The sequence below is a fragment of the Podarcis cretensis genome (genome assembly GCF_951804945.1).
Source record: "Podarcis cretensis genome assembly, chromosome: 2".
NCBI classification, from domain to species: domain Eukaryota; kingdom Metazoa; phylum Chordata; class Lepidosauria; order Squamata; family Lacertidae; genus Podarcis; species Podarcis cretensis.
Genome location: NC_137171.1, coordinates 119,678,234 through 119,692,628, shown reverse-complemented (window position 1 = coordinate 119,692,628; position 14,395 = coordinate 119,678,234). Strand labels below are relative to the sequence as shown.

The following is a 14,395-nucleotide window of genomic DNA, read 5'->3' as shown; positions in this document are numbered from 1 at the left end:
ATAAATTATTATTATTATTATTACTACTATTATTATTATTCAACAACTGTGCACTGTGTGAAGTCCTTTCTTTTATCTGTCCTGAATCTTCCAACCTTCAGCATTATGGGATGTCTGCAAGTTCCAGTGCTACAAAAAGGTGGGGGAAAGTTCTCTCTATCCGACTTCTCCAACATCCATCTTCATTGTAAACGGATCGGGTAGCAAGGGGAAGAGGGAAAGGCTTGGGCCTCATTCACACCAATGTGTTGGCTTGTGTTTGTCTCCAGGGACAATGGAGTGCGCCTCTGGGGGTGAAACAAAACTGCTTCGTTAACAGCACCGAAGTGACCTCCCAGGTCACAAGCCTGGGCAGTGACCACCCCCCCACACACACCTCACTGATGTGCAGTGGCGTAGCGTGGGGGGTGCAGGGGGGGCCAGCTGCACCGGGCGCAACATCGGGGGGGGGGCGCTCGCCGCCTCCGGAGTCGCCGAAGAGCCTTGGACGCAGGCTGTAGCAAAGCCCCATGTCTCGCGGAACCGACGAGCTGTGCGCGCGTCTAGGCTGAAGGCGTCCGGCAGGCAGCGGCTCTCAGCGCTCGTCGCGGAGGGCGCGCCAGGCAGCCCCTCCTCACAGCCCCGCCACTGCTGCAGCTGCTGGGCCATGTTGCATTTTCCTCGCCTCTCTGCCCTCCTCCTCCTCCGGGCAAGCGGCGTCGTTTGGGCGGCAGCGCCAGCGGCAACTCGCCTCAGATCACCTGACACGGACCCGCCGCCGCCGCGGCTACCTTACTGTAAATACCCCAGCCCAGGCAGCAGCAAGAAGAAGCTGGCAGCGGTGGCAGGTTAGGGGCGCAAATTACTTGCCTTGCCCCAGATGCTGACAACCCACACTACACCGCTGCTGATGTGGTCCAAAGGAAAGCAGAGCAAGATGTTTGGCACCAGCTCGGAAGGAGGCAAACGAGGCACCATCCAACCCCCTTAGGGACTCCGCTCTGGATTTGTGAAAGGGTTTACTCCTTAGCCTTTTCTATTCCTGAAGGCATCCTGTGAGGCAGCAAAGCTTTAGAATCAGAGTTTTCCTTCTCCTAGATGGGGTACCTGCAGCACATGCAGAAACCATCTTCTCAACTGTGAGACTCGCTCCCGATCTCACCTGCTCCATCCGCCACAGCCTGTCTTTGCATACAGGGGAAGTCCCTAACTCACTGAGGGTTTGAGACCCATCCGCTTGCCCTCACTCCGCAGCCAGTTGAAGCCGTTTCCTGGGATCGTGGCCGCTGTCGCATGCTGACGGCTTCTAGGAGCCACAGGTGAGAGCTGAGTGCAGGTGGGACCAAAGGTGGACAAACGACCCCAGAAGAGCAGGACCTCCACCAGAGGTACCACCCCTCCCCTAACACCCCACACGCCCCTTAAAGCGCTAAGATACCACATTATCATGGCTGCCCACAAAGAATTCTGGGAGATGTGGTTTGTTAAGGGTACTGGGAGTTGTTAGGAAAGACCACCTGTTCCCCACACAGAACTACAATTCCCAGAGTTCCCTGGGAAGAGGAATGAATAATTGAAGCACTCTGGGGACTCCTCACAATTCCCAGCACCCTTAACAAACAGCTCCCAGAATACTTGGGGGGGAAGCCATGACTCTTTAAAGTGGTATCAGCCATGGTAATGTTGGTTTCTATTTCCCTCACTGAGCAGCAACTGCAGTCACGGGACATTGTTTTGCATTCCACAGTCAGAGTTACTGTTGGGTTCCCACGGGAATGGGAGACTGGATGTGACGTTCACTGGTTTCCTGTTTTTCACTGTTCTCTCGGTGTTCTTTATTTCCGAGAGGAGTTGCTTCTCTGCTCTCGCAGAGGCAAGATGCATGTTTGTATTCTCTCAGCATAGAGGGTAAATAAAATTAAGAATGTAGCACATACTGCTTATCCTTCTGCTGTGTGACGACGCTCTGCTTGGGCTCAAGATATGACGAGCTTGTATCAGCTTCAGCTTCAGATGGGCCGAAGCTGGTCAAAATCTCACAGGTGATTGGTGTCCTTTGGGGTTGATAGGGTAGAAAACAGGGAACCCAATAGTAGTAGTAGTAGTAGTAATTATTATTATTATTATTATTATTATTATTATTATTATTATTTATACCCTGCCCATCTGGCTGGGCATCCCCAGCCACTCTGGGCAGTTCCAAACAGAAGAAGAAGAAGAAGAAGAAGAAGAAGAAGAAGAAGAAGAAGAAGAAGAAGAAGAAGAAACAAAACATTAAAAACTCCCCATAACATTTCCCTTCAGATGTCTTCTAAAAGTCAGACAGTTGTTTATTTCCTTGACATCTGATGGGAGGGCGTTCCACAGGGCGAGTGCCACTACTGAGAAGGCCCTCTGCCTGCTTCCCTGTAATAAGGGAACCACCAGAAGGCCCTCGGTGCTGGACCTCAGTGTCCGGGCTGAACGATGGGGGTGGAGACGCTCCTTCAGGTATACTAGGCCGAGGCCGTTTAGGGCTTTAAAGGTCAGCACCAACACTTTGAATTGTGCTTGGAAACGTACTGGGAGCCAATGTAGGTCTTTCAGGACTGGTATTATATAGTCTTGGCAGCTGCTCCCCGTCACCAGTCTAGCTGCTGCATTCTGGATTAGTTGTAGTTTCCAGGTCACCTTCAAAGGTAGCCCCACATAAAGTGCATTGCAGTAGGTGGCACTAGAGGCAATGGCACCTAATTTTCGTTTTCTCTCCATCTTCTGCTTCCCCGTTGAGTTCATTAAGGGGCAGCACTCAGTGAGGAAAAGGAAGGTGACAGCCAGGGCCACCTTCTGGACAGGATGACAGGTTTTTGTGGGCTAGTTGTGGGCAGACTGAGTTTGGTGGGGCAGTGCCCCATTGGCTCTCACGAAGCAGCTTCCATTGCCACTCTAGCCAGTCCTAGGCTCGACTGAGAAATGGGCCTGGACTAAGGCCACTTCTTATGAACATTTGTCACCCGCTCTGCTCCTAGAATTGCAGTGTTGGAAGGAAAGGGACCCCGAGGGTCATCTAGCCCAACCCCCGGCAATGCAGGAATCTCAACTAGATCAGCCATGACAAATGGCCTTCCAACCTCTGCTTAGAAACTTCCAAGGAAGGACAGTCCACCACCTCATGAGGGAGTCTGTTCCGCAGCCAAACAGCAACATCTGGAGGACCAAACGTTCACCACACAATAGGGAGGCACAAGCAAGCTCAGGGAATCCTAAATTCTGCAGAAGCGCAAAGTATCTTTAGAGGAGAAAAATCTCTTAACTGAGGGGGCCGGGGAGGAGACGACCCAAAACATCCCAATGAAAACTGGGAACGCTCAAGGACCACAGAATGTTGACTGTTGGAGAGCGTTAGAACGGAGTAGTGGTACAGTGGTGTCTCGCAAGATGAAATTAATTTGTTCCGCAAGTTTTTTCGTCTTGCGATTTTTTCGTCTTGCGAAGCACGGACTTTGGAAAAGCTTCAAAAATCACCAAAGTCTTCAAAAACCTCAAAAAAAGGCTACCACACCGCGTGCTATGAGTTGCTCCTCGAAGTGAATGCACGGTTTTAAGAAAAAGGAAACAAACTTGCAAGACAAAGGAAACAAACTTGCAAGACGTTTCCGTCTTGCGAAGCAAGCCCATAGGGAAATCCGTCTTGCAAAGCAACTCAAAAAACGAAAAACTCTTTCGTTTTGCGAGTTTTTCGTCTTTCAAGGCATTCGTCTTGCGAGGTACCACTGAACCTCGGATTACAGATGCTTCAGGTTACAGATTCCTCTAACCCAGAAATAGTACCTCGTGTTAAGAACTTTGCTTCAGGATGAGAACAGAAATCGTGTGGCGGCGGCAACGGGAGGCCCCATTAGCTAAAGTGGTACCTCAGGTTAAGAACAGTTTCAGGTTAAGAACGGACCTCCGGAACGAATTAAGTTCTTAACCTGAGGTACCACTGTATCTTGCAAAAGGGCATGGCTGGCAGGCTGGCACACTGAACAGGAGGCGCCCCACGATGCAACATTTTGTTGCAGATCTCGCTCATTTTCCCCACGCGGGTACTTTCATGTGAATTTCAGAAACGTGCTTTGTCCGGAACCCTTTTCGCTCCAAATAGTTACACAGTTTTATCCTTATTTTATTCTGTTTACATAAAATGAATTACCATGAAGTGATTCACACCATCCCAACAAAACGCACCAACGAAACAACAGGAAAAGTTCCAGAGAAAACATTAAAAACAACTACTGTTACGACTCTGTTGCTTCTCACTACCTTCCTAGCTTCAGAAACCCAGGATGGGCGTGGCTCCGAAAGGAACAGATCCATCTGTTGTCCTAATAACGTACATGTGATTAAGGGAATTCTAGTCCGTGGCATATTAACATGCCGCAATAACCGTGCCGACTTCTACGATGCCACCAGACCGTTGGCAGGATTCGTGGAAAATACTAAGACGGCCATTCCTGCGTTAAGCATGTGGGCAGGTTCGGAGGGCATCTTCCCTTCCGTGTGGATTCTCTGATGTAAAGTGAGGTTGGTGCTCTGGCTGAAGCTCTTCCCGCACTCGGAGCACGTATACGGTTTCTCCCCGGTGTGGATCCTCTTGTGCCTAATGAGGCTCGACTGGTCGCGGAAGCTCTTGCCGCAGTCGGAGCACGTATATGGCCTCTCCCCTGTGTGCATTCTCTGATGTGCGCTAAGGCTCCCCCTGTGGCTGAAACTCTTCCCGCACTCCAAGCATTTGTAGGGCTTCTCACCGGTGTGGACTCGCTGGTGCTGGATGAGGCTGGGCTTGTCCAAGAAACTCTTGCTGCAGTCCGCGCACCGGTGCGGTTTCTCCCCTTTGTGGAGCTTCTGGTGCCTGAGGAAGTTTGTGCTCTTGTTGAAGCTCTTCCCACACTCCAGACACTGGTACGGTTTCTCCCCGGTGTGGATTATCTGGTGCGAAGCCAGGTGGGCGCTCTGTACGAAGCTCTTCCCGCACTCCAGACACTGGTACGGTTTCTCCCCGGTGTGGATTATCTGGTGCGAAGTGAGGTGCGCGCTCCGACCGAAGCACTTCCCGCACTCCAAGCATTTATACTGCTTCTCCCCTTTGGGGATTCTCGGATGTTTAGGAAGGTCGGACTGATCACAGAAGCTCTTGTTTGTGTCTGAGCATTTATACTGTTCGTCACCTCTGCGGGCATCTTGATGTGATCTAAGATCTGAACTGTGACTGAAACCCTCTCCACCATCCAGATACATATAAGAGTTTTCCTCCTTGTCCCTCCCAAACATTGCAGTTTTATTTTGTTTCTCCTCTGTGTAGATTCCCCAATGATCACTGGGATACTCGCTCCCTCTTTTTTCTGTTTGGTTTTCCTTTTGGACCAGGGTTTCGTGGAAGTCTCCACCCTGGCGAGGGATGGTTTCAGGTCTCTCTTGGCTCCAGAAATTCTCTTTCAGCTCTTCGTACTTGGCTCTTCCTGAGAAATTCCCACACAGCTCCCCTTCGTTCTTGCTTTCCCACTCATCGCCTGTTGAAATTAAGAGGAGGAACTCAATAAAGGACCCAACAGAGAAAACTACCGTATTTTTCGCTCTATAGGACGCACCTTGTTTTAGGGGGGGAGAACAAGAAAAAAAATTCCTCCCTCTCTCTGCCCAGCGCCCCTTCAACGAAGCGGCAGGAGGCACTGCGCAGAGAGGGGGAGAATTTTTTTTTCTTGTTCTCCCCCCCCTAAAACAAGGTGCCGTTCAAGGTGCGTTCAGTCGCCTTCAGGCAGCTACCTTGGAAGCCTGGAGAGCGAGAGGGGTCAGTGTGCACCAACCCCTCTCGCTCTCTAGGCTTCAGTGAAGGCAACCTTCTGCTGCTCCCCAAGTTGGTCCGCGAGCTTCTCGGGGCTGCCGGGGAAGCCCGGGTTTACCCCCCCCCCCCGAGCCCCAAAGAGCAAAGAAGCCAAGACAGCAAGTGGGATGCATCCTGTCTTGGCTTCTGCCATAGCCGCATGCAACCTCTCCAGCCGGGAGAGGCTGCGCAGGGCTATGACTTCTTTAGCCCCGCGCAACCTCTCCGGCAGGGAGAGGCTGCGCGCGGCTATGGCAATACCCTCACCTCCCGCAAAAGCCCACAGGAGCCACGCACCCTTTAAGGAGCGTGCGGCTCCTGCGGGCTTTTCTACGAGGAGGGAGAAGGGACTGACTGGCCGCGTCAGTCCCTTCTCCCTCCTGGGGAAAAGCCCGCAATAGCCATGCAAAGCTTGTGTGTGGCTTTTGGGGCCTTTTCCTGCCTTCCTCCCCCCCCCCCCCCGCATTCACTCCATAAGACACGCACACACTTCCCCTTACTTTTTAGAAGGGGGAAAGTGCATCTTATGGAGCGTAAAATACGCTAAATCTCTCAAACCGGTCCTCTAAAGCAGGGGTGAGGAATGTGGGGATCTCAAAGATGTTGAGAAAATGTTGACCTACCACATAAGCCAGGCTGGTGTAGTGGTTAAAATTCTGGATTAGGACCTGGGAGACCAGAGTTCAAATCCCTACTTGGGTCATGAAGCGAACTGGGAGACCTTGAGCCAGTCACTGCCTCTCAGCTGGTGGGGATTAAATTATGCCATCTTGGGCTCCATGGACAAAAAAAAGTGGGCTATAAATGCAATGCAATAAAACAAATAAATGTTGCTCTGCTCCTCTGAGGTTTGGTTAGGGCTGACTCAGAGGCCCCACTCCGTATTATACATTTAAAGCAGTACTATACCAAAGAATTGTGGGAAATATAGTTTGTTGAGGCTGCTGAGAGTTGCCAGGAGACCCCCTATTCCCCCCACAGAGCTACAATATCATTTCCACCAATAACAGCTAACCTCCAGGATTCTTTGGCACTACCAATATGGGAAATAATGGACCTCTTAATGTTTCTGCTCACAAACGTTTTCTCACACCTTCCAATTTTGTTGGCAGATTAAGAGAAGGGACACATGGCCCTCTTTTTGATATTTTTATATTTTTTACATTTGTGTGTGTATATCACATGTACGCCTAGGACTTGCCGATCGAAAGGTCGGCGGTTCGAATCCCTGCGGCGGGGTGCGCTCCCGCTGCTCGGTCCCAGCGCCTGCCAACCTAGCAGTTCGAAAGCACCTCCGGGTGCAAGTAGATAAATAGGGACCGCTTACCAGCGGGAAGGAAAACGGCGTTTCCGTGTGCGGCTCTGGCTTGCCAGAGCAGCGATGTCACGCTGGCCACGTGACCCGGAAGTGTCTCCGGACAGCGCTGGCCCCTGGCCTCTTGAGTGAGATGGGCGCACAACCCCAGAGTCTGCCAAGACTGGCCCGTACGGGCAGGGGTACCTTTACCTTTACCTTTATCACATGTACGATGGAATAAAATACATTTAAGTATTCAAAACAACAACCCGATGCCTCCTCTCAGGGAATTGTAGGCAAAAAAATTCAAGGAAGGTGTGGAGCCAGGCTAGTGGCTTCTTTGTGAACCACCCTGAGACCTTTGGGTATAGGGCTGTATATAAATTCAATAAATAATGATGATGATGATGATGAGGTTGTGTGACCTCAAGTAGAGGGGCATGTAGTCTTAGGGGTCTGAGGTTAAGAATGTTCCAGAACATTCCAGAAGGTTCCAGAAAGCACCCCCTCCTTACCCAACAGGCTTGCCTCCCTGTTGTCATCTTCCTGCTTTGCCTCCACACACAGTTGCTTCTGCTCCATATCAGACAAGGCCTGGCTTGTATCCGTCTCCTCAAATGCCGCCTGTAACAGGAGAGGGAAACCCATTCAGAGGAGAACTAACGGGATCATCCTAATCCTCTTTCACACCCAGTATATGGCTGTTCCTTCATCACTTATGGGGAGAAGAATAAAGGAGGGCTGAGTTTCTTTTTCTTTTAAATTGCATGTACACATATATGTGCACCTCTCAAAAACAAATCAGTCACTAACATAGCTCAGGACCTCAATACCATAATAATAATAATAATAATAATAATAATAATAATAATAATATACCATGGCCAGCAGCTTCCCTTCTCAACCCCTGCTCCAGCACGGAGTTGCAAGGGACCTTGTCATCTTGTCTGACCCCTTGCAATGCAAGAATCTCAACGTGCGGTCTCCCATCCAATTTAAAAACCGCACTAGACCCTGCTTAGCTTTGCTGAATGGGCCCACGGTTTCGCCGCTGCACCGCAAGCCCGGCAGCAAACATGCTTCACCTGCTTGGATGGCTTCTTGGCCCCCTGCAGCCTCAGCAGAAAGTCGTCCGCCAGGGCCACTGCCTGGGAGCAGGTCTCTGGCCCGCGCGGCCTGACCCAGCTCTGCATCTCGGGCGGCAGGACGGCCAGGAACTGCTCCAGGATCAGCAGCTCCAAGATCTCCTCCTTGGTGCGGCTCTCGACTCTCAGCCACTGCTGGCAGAGCTCCCGGAGGTGGCTGTGAGCCCCTCCGGGACCCTTGGCCTCCTGGTAGCGGAAGCGCCGGAAGCGCTGGCGCTGCTCCTCCTGCCGCATGGCGTCCCCTCGCAAGATGGCCGCCTTCACTTTCCCATAATCCTCTCTGTCTGCGGCCTCCATGTTGCCAAAGGCACGCTCGGCTTCTCCGCTGAGGGCCGGCAGGAGCCGAGCTGCCCACTCTTCCTTGGGCCAGTGGCAGGCTTTGGCCACTTGCTCGAAGGAGGCCAGGAAGGCCTTGGTGTCGTCCCAGGCCTCTTCCGGCAAATTCGGGGACGCCCGTCCCGACGGAGGGGATTCCACCGTCTTCAGGAAATCTTGCCACTGGGCCTCCCACTGCTGCAGGGACCCCTCGTCCGGTTCCTGCTTAATTTCTTCTCCTGGCGTCCTCGGAAGGAATTCCCTCACGGTCTCGGGCTGGAGCGCCCAGGGGTCGTTCCTCCTTGTCCCCTCGCCCGCCGGGTCTTGCTCCTCCATTTTCATCCCGGGCTGATCTCACAAAGAGGGCGCCGCAGGGAAGGAAATTCTAGAAGGAAGAAGGGCGAGCGCAGATTCTAAATAGTCACGTCGAGTTTCCTCCCTGGGGTGGGGAAAGAAGAGGATGGGAGAGTGAATGATCCCACAGGAGTCCCTATTTCAAGTCGGGGGCCACATTCCTTTCTGGGCAACTTCCCGAGGGCCGCATGCGAGTGTTGAGCAGGCCCAGAGGCATCAGGGGTTAGAGCGGCAAATGTAGATTTTGCCCTCGTACGGTCAGCTAGTATCGACACAAACCCCTCTCCATCCAAACAGGGTTAGGGTCTGAGTTCAAGGGCACAGTCGGGTCAGGCAAAACCACTCAGGGAGGGTATGAGGCAGGGCAATGAGGGGTGAGAGCTGGGGAGACATTACAGGACTGGAAAGAGAAGCTTGGAGGGCCAAAATTTCCCTCCTGGCCTGAGATTCCCCACTCCTGCACTGTTCCTAGAAATAACGGCCACCTATGCTAACACGGGTGGCGCTGTGGGTTAAGCCACAGAGCCTAGGACTTGCCAATCAGAAGGTCGGCTGTTCGAATCCCCACAACAAAGTGAGCTCCCGTTGCTTGGTCCCTGCAACTGCCAACCTTGCAGTTCGAAAGCATGTCAAAGTGCAAGTAGATAAATAGGTACCACTCCAGCGGGAATCATAGAATCATAGAATCATAGAGTTGGAAGAGACCACAAGGGCCATCGAGTCCAACCCCCTGCCAAGCAGGGAAGCGCTGCTCTGGTTCGCCAGAAGCGGCTTAGTCATGCTGGCCACATAACCCGGAAGCTGAACGCCGGCTCCCTCGGCCAATAAAGCGAGATGAGTGCCGCAAACCCAGAGTCCGCCACGACTGGACCTAATTCAGGGGTCCCTTTACCTTTACCTATGCTAAATATATGCAGAGAATATGTAAATTATGTAATACATGCAAATTTGAAGCAATACGTCCCCATCCCCGTATATGCTCCTTTGGGAGCAGGGGGGATATTGGATTTTTTTTTTATTTTTATTATGCATTTTGTTTTATATCTTGATTTTATTCTGTGAACTGCCCTGGTATATAAATTCAATCAATAATAATAATAATAATAATAATAATAATAATAATAATGGCAGGATATACATTTAAGAAATAAAATAAATGTAATGTAAATGTAAATGTAAATAAAATTTGGAATTATATAGGCACGTCAAAAGTAGTCTAGTCCAACCCCCTCCCATTGCAAGGGCACTGCCTCCATGACCCATGGTGGGAATTTGGGGGCTGGGGTGGGTGTTATTGAAATATCGTTGGCCTCGTCTGCAGTTTACATTTAAAGCAGTATCACAGAACTTTAAACAGTCCTGGCTTCGGCCCAAAGAACCCTGGGAGCTGTAGTTTGCTAAGGGTGCTAAGGGTTGTGAAGAGACCCCTATTCCCTTCGCAGAATTAGAATTCCCAGAGTTGTTTAATAATCAATTCCTCTTCCTAGGAAACTCTGGGAATTGTAGTTCGGGGGGGGATGGGGTCTCCAAACAACTTTCAGCAGCACCCTTTAAAAACTACAATTCCCAGGATTCTTTGTGCTAAGCTATGATGTAGAGCCGATGGGGCCTTAGAAGGTGCAGCCAAAATCCCTCCTGTGCTGCTTAAATGCAGTTTAAGGAACTGGACGAACCCACACTTAAACGTAAAGGTAAAGGGACCCCTGACCATTAGGTCCAGTTGTGGCCGACTCTGGAGTTGTGGCGCTCATCTCGCTTTATTGGCCGAGGGAGCCGGTGTACAGCTTCCGGGTCATGTGGCCAGCATGACTAAGCCGCTTCTGGCGAACCAGAGCAGCGCACGGAAACGCCGTTTACCTTCCTGCCGGAGTGGTACCTATTTATCTACTTGCACTTTGACGTGCTTTCAAACTGCTAGGCTGGCAGGAGCAAGGACTGAGCAATGGGAGATCACTCCATCGCAGGGATTCGAACTGCCAACCTACTGATCAGCAAGTCCTAGGCTCTGTGGTTTAACCCACAGTGCCACCCACGTCCCACACTTACGGACCCACACTTACTCAGAAGTAAATCCTATTGGGTAGCATGCAATCTTTGCCATGCTCAGAGCACATCCATTGAACAATGGACTCTGGTGCACGTGCGCTTTTTCTGCGGTCTGGAGACAAGCCTCATCCAAGTGGTCTGCAGCTTATTCTTTGCACTGCATCAAATACTCTTCTCCCCACCCCAATTTTATTTTTTATTGCTTTTTTTATTTCTTCTGCGGGGCTAGAACTGAGATCCTGTGGAATCCAAACGGCAATGCAATAAATGCAATGTGTAAGAAATAAGAGGAGTGATTAAAAACTGGATTAAAAATCATACGACATCTAGCCCAGCACATTACAATTGCTACAACAGGAAGGGTGGGGTGGGGGGGAATTATTAAGCGGTGGGGCCAGGATCCTCAGCGGGAAGTCTCAAGTTCGATCCCCAGCACCCAAGCCTGAAATGCAGGAGAGCGGCTGCCAGCCAGTGTCGGCAGCACTGAGCAAGACAGACTCCGTCTAAGGCGGCTTCTAATGTCCCACCCTCCTTGCTTTTCAGTGTTATTATAATAATTACGCCTCATTCTTAACCTGTTTTTGACAACGCGACGATTCCCCTTGGATCAGTGGCTCCCTCCCAGCCAGCTCTCCTTCAACTCACCAGATCGCTCCAGATCCTTCCTCAGTGCAGATGGGGTACCCTAAATCTTTATAATGCTGGAGGATTTTGGGGGTGTTGGGGGGACACACCATGCATGCATTTTCAAAAGGCAGTTTCCGGGCAAGGGTGGAGCCAGACCACGAAGGGGGCTGTGCTATGCTACGTTCACATCCTGGTCTCTTTTGCATGCATTTATTTATTTATTTGCTTTTGAATGAATGGATCGTGCCCAGGAGATCGAGGCTCTCAGTTGATCCTTACAAGTGCCTCTGTCTTGTTGATGGGAATTGCGAAAGATTCCCTTGCCACTCAGAAACGCGTGAATATTCTTGCACGCACGGGTGTTTTCCTCTTGTACACCCCACGCCTTTGAAGCACATTCCCACGCAGGAATCCCGGGAGTTATAGTTTGCTCCTCGCAGAACTACAGTTCCCAGCACCCTCAACAAACGATCTTGCAGTGCTGGATTGTATGACTCGACTGTTCAGGGAAGAAAACACTTTAAAATTCAGCAGAGAATATTCTTCTGAACTGTGTACCTACTATATGGAAGTTAACAAAAATAGATTTTACGCGCTCTAATGGTAGTCGAGAGGCTGATACCGATGAACTGGAAGAGTAAAGACATAATCACCTTTAATCTATAATAAGAAATAACAAATCAGTGGATTGATAATATGATTACACTTGCAACAGGCTGCTCACAGCCGTAGACTCTGCTTGGATAAATACGACAATATTTGGAACGAATTTATACAAAATGTAATAGACTTTTCATATTTATATTAGTATTAGGATAATAATATCGAATTTATAAAAAAATGTATGGATTAGGTATTTTTGAATATATTCATATAATGTCATTGTCCCCCTTTTACTACAAGGTTGTGTGTTTTGTTCTTTTTTTTCTTTTTGTATCACTTTGCTGCTTTATATTTGATTCCCTCCCCAATAAAATATCAATTCAAAATTGGGGGGGACGGGACAAAACAAATGACCTTGCAGTTCACTTCTTGCAGCGAGGAGTTCCAGAAGTATGGTGCAATGGTTGAGTGTGTTCAGACTTTGAGCATTGGACGCCAGCCCTACTCAGAGTAGCCCTATTGAACTCAGTGGGCATGGCTACTTTGGGGACATTCGTTTGATTTAGTTCCTTTTATCTGCGGCATTCACTCATCTACATTCACAGGGGCAGTTTGATCCGTTCTCACGGCATGACCCTAACTGCAAATTTATACATTGCATTTGAGCTTTAACCTGACATGGAAGACACTTCCAGAAATATAACACAATATAGTGCAAATTTAACACTCATTTTCATGTTAATTGCAAAAAAGTGTTTTTTGTGTGTGAAATTCAGGCCCAAGGTTGCCCAGCAAGGCTCCCAGCTGAGGTTGCAAATCTGGGTCTTATACTGCAACCCTCTGTATGCTTGATGAGACTTCCATTTAGGTTAATTTGATTTCTTCCCTGGTAGCAGTCACGAGATTAAAAGACGCCGGTTTCTTGGGAGAAAAGCAATGACAAACCTAGACAGCATCTTAAAAAGCAGAGACATCACCTTGCCAACAAAGGTCTAGTAGCGATGTATGGAAGTGAGAGCTGGACCATCAAGAAGGCTGATTGCCGAAGAATTGATGCTTTTGAATTATGGTGCTGGAGGAGACTCTTGAGAGTCCCGTGGACTGCAAGAAGATCAAACCTATCCATTCTTAAGAAGATTAGCCCCGAGTGCTCACTGCAAGGACAGATCATGAAGCTGAGGCTCCAATACTTTGGCCACCTCATGAGAAGAGAAGACTCCCTGGAGAAGACCCTGATGGGAAAGATGGCGGGCACAAGGTGAAGGGGATGACCGAGGATGAGATGGTTGGACAGTGTTCTTGAAGCTACCAGCATGAGTTTGACCAAACTGCGGGAGGCAGTGGAAGACAGGAGTGCCTGGCGTGCTCTGGTCCATGGGTCACGAAGAGTCGGACACGACTAAATGACTAAACAACAAAAGCTTGTCTAGTCCAGCTTTGTCTACAGCAATTGACAGTGGCTATCCTGGTTTTCAGGCAAGGGATGTATCCAGCCCTACCTGGAAATACTGAGGACTCAACCATGCAAAGCAGATCATTTACCAGCAAGCTACAAACCTTTGGATCCAACGCACAGCCGTGGTGTTGCTGCCCCAGTCCCAAACACAACACTTAGGAATGGAAGCTTTCGTCCCTAAGCCTAACTGGGATTTTGAGGGAAGCAACGCCAATTCATTAAATTGTGCTTCCGTGTAAAATTGCTCCACTGAGATATGGCTATCAACGTTTCCACTACTTAAAGGCCGTCTGAACTGTAGAAACTTGGGAGTCATGTGTATCTCCGTGCTCTGAAAAGCTGCTCCTGGTGTGTATAGGTTCAGTTCTGTGGGCTAGGAAGGGACAATCACTCAACTAAACAAAATATTGCAACACACCCTGATTCTCCAGCAATTCCTCTTCCCAAATGGTGGCATTGCCCCGGGAACGTCTCACTGCTGGGAACCCATCACATTGGTGTGGGATGGAACCCAAATGGAGAATGGGGGCAGTGGCATTCCTAGGGCACATGGAGCTGATGTTCCAGCAGCAAATGGGAGCCTTGTAGTGTTGAAACAGATTATCTGGTTGTGGACCCCAGTCATGTCGCACCCACAACCCCACACAGTTCTGTGCCCTTTCCCTAAATTGGTGAAACTGGCAGTTCGATGTATAAATGTTTGCAAGTTGTTTTAATTTACAGCTTTTCTA

The 14,395-nt window shown here is 49.7% G+C and overlaps 1 protein-coding gene across 3 annotated transcripts in view; it reads right to left on the bottom strand.

Annotated features, from left to right (window-relative positions):
- The window catches only part of LOC307208477 (uncharacterized protein), a 130,190-nt gene extending 118,423 nt beyond the window's left edge, over positions 1-11,767 (bottom strand). The window contains exons 1-4 of one of the 3 annotated variants that reach the window (XR_013835183.1): positions 11,624-11,767; positions 8,204-9,017; positions 7,634-7,742; positions 4,171-5,510 (exon numbers count right to left, since the gene is read on the bottom strand). Coding sequence is in view for 1 of the 3 variants with exons in the window: in XM_079963083.1 (XP_079819209.1) it covers positions 4,399-5,510; positions 7,634-7,742; positions 8,204-8,920 (1,938 nt within the window). In the remaining 2 variants the exon portion in view is untranslated. Of the gene's footprint in view, positions 1-4,105; positions 5,511-7,633; positions 7,743-8,203; positions 9,018-11,623 lie in introns of those variants that run through there. The other 2 variants (XR_013835184.1, XM_079963083.1) reach the window with 2 other exon arrangements.
- Positions 11,768-14,395: the final 2,628 nt, after the last annotated feature.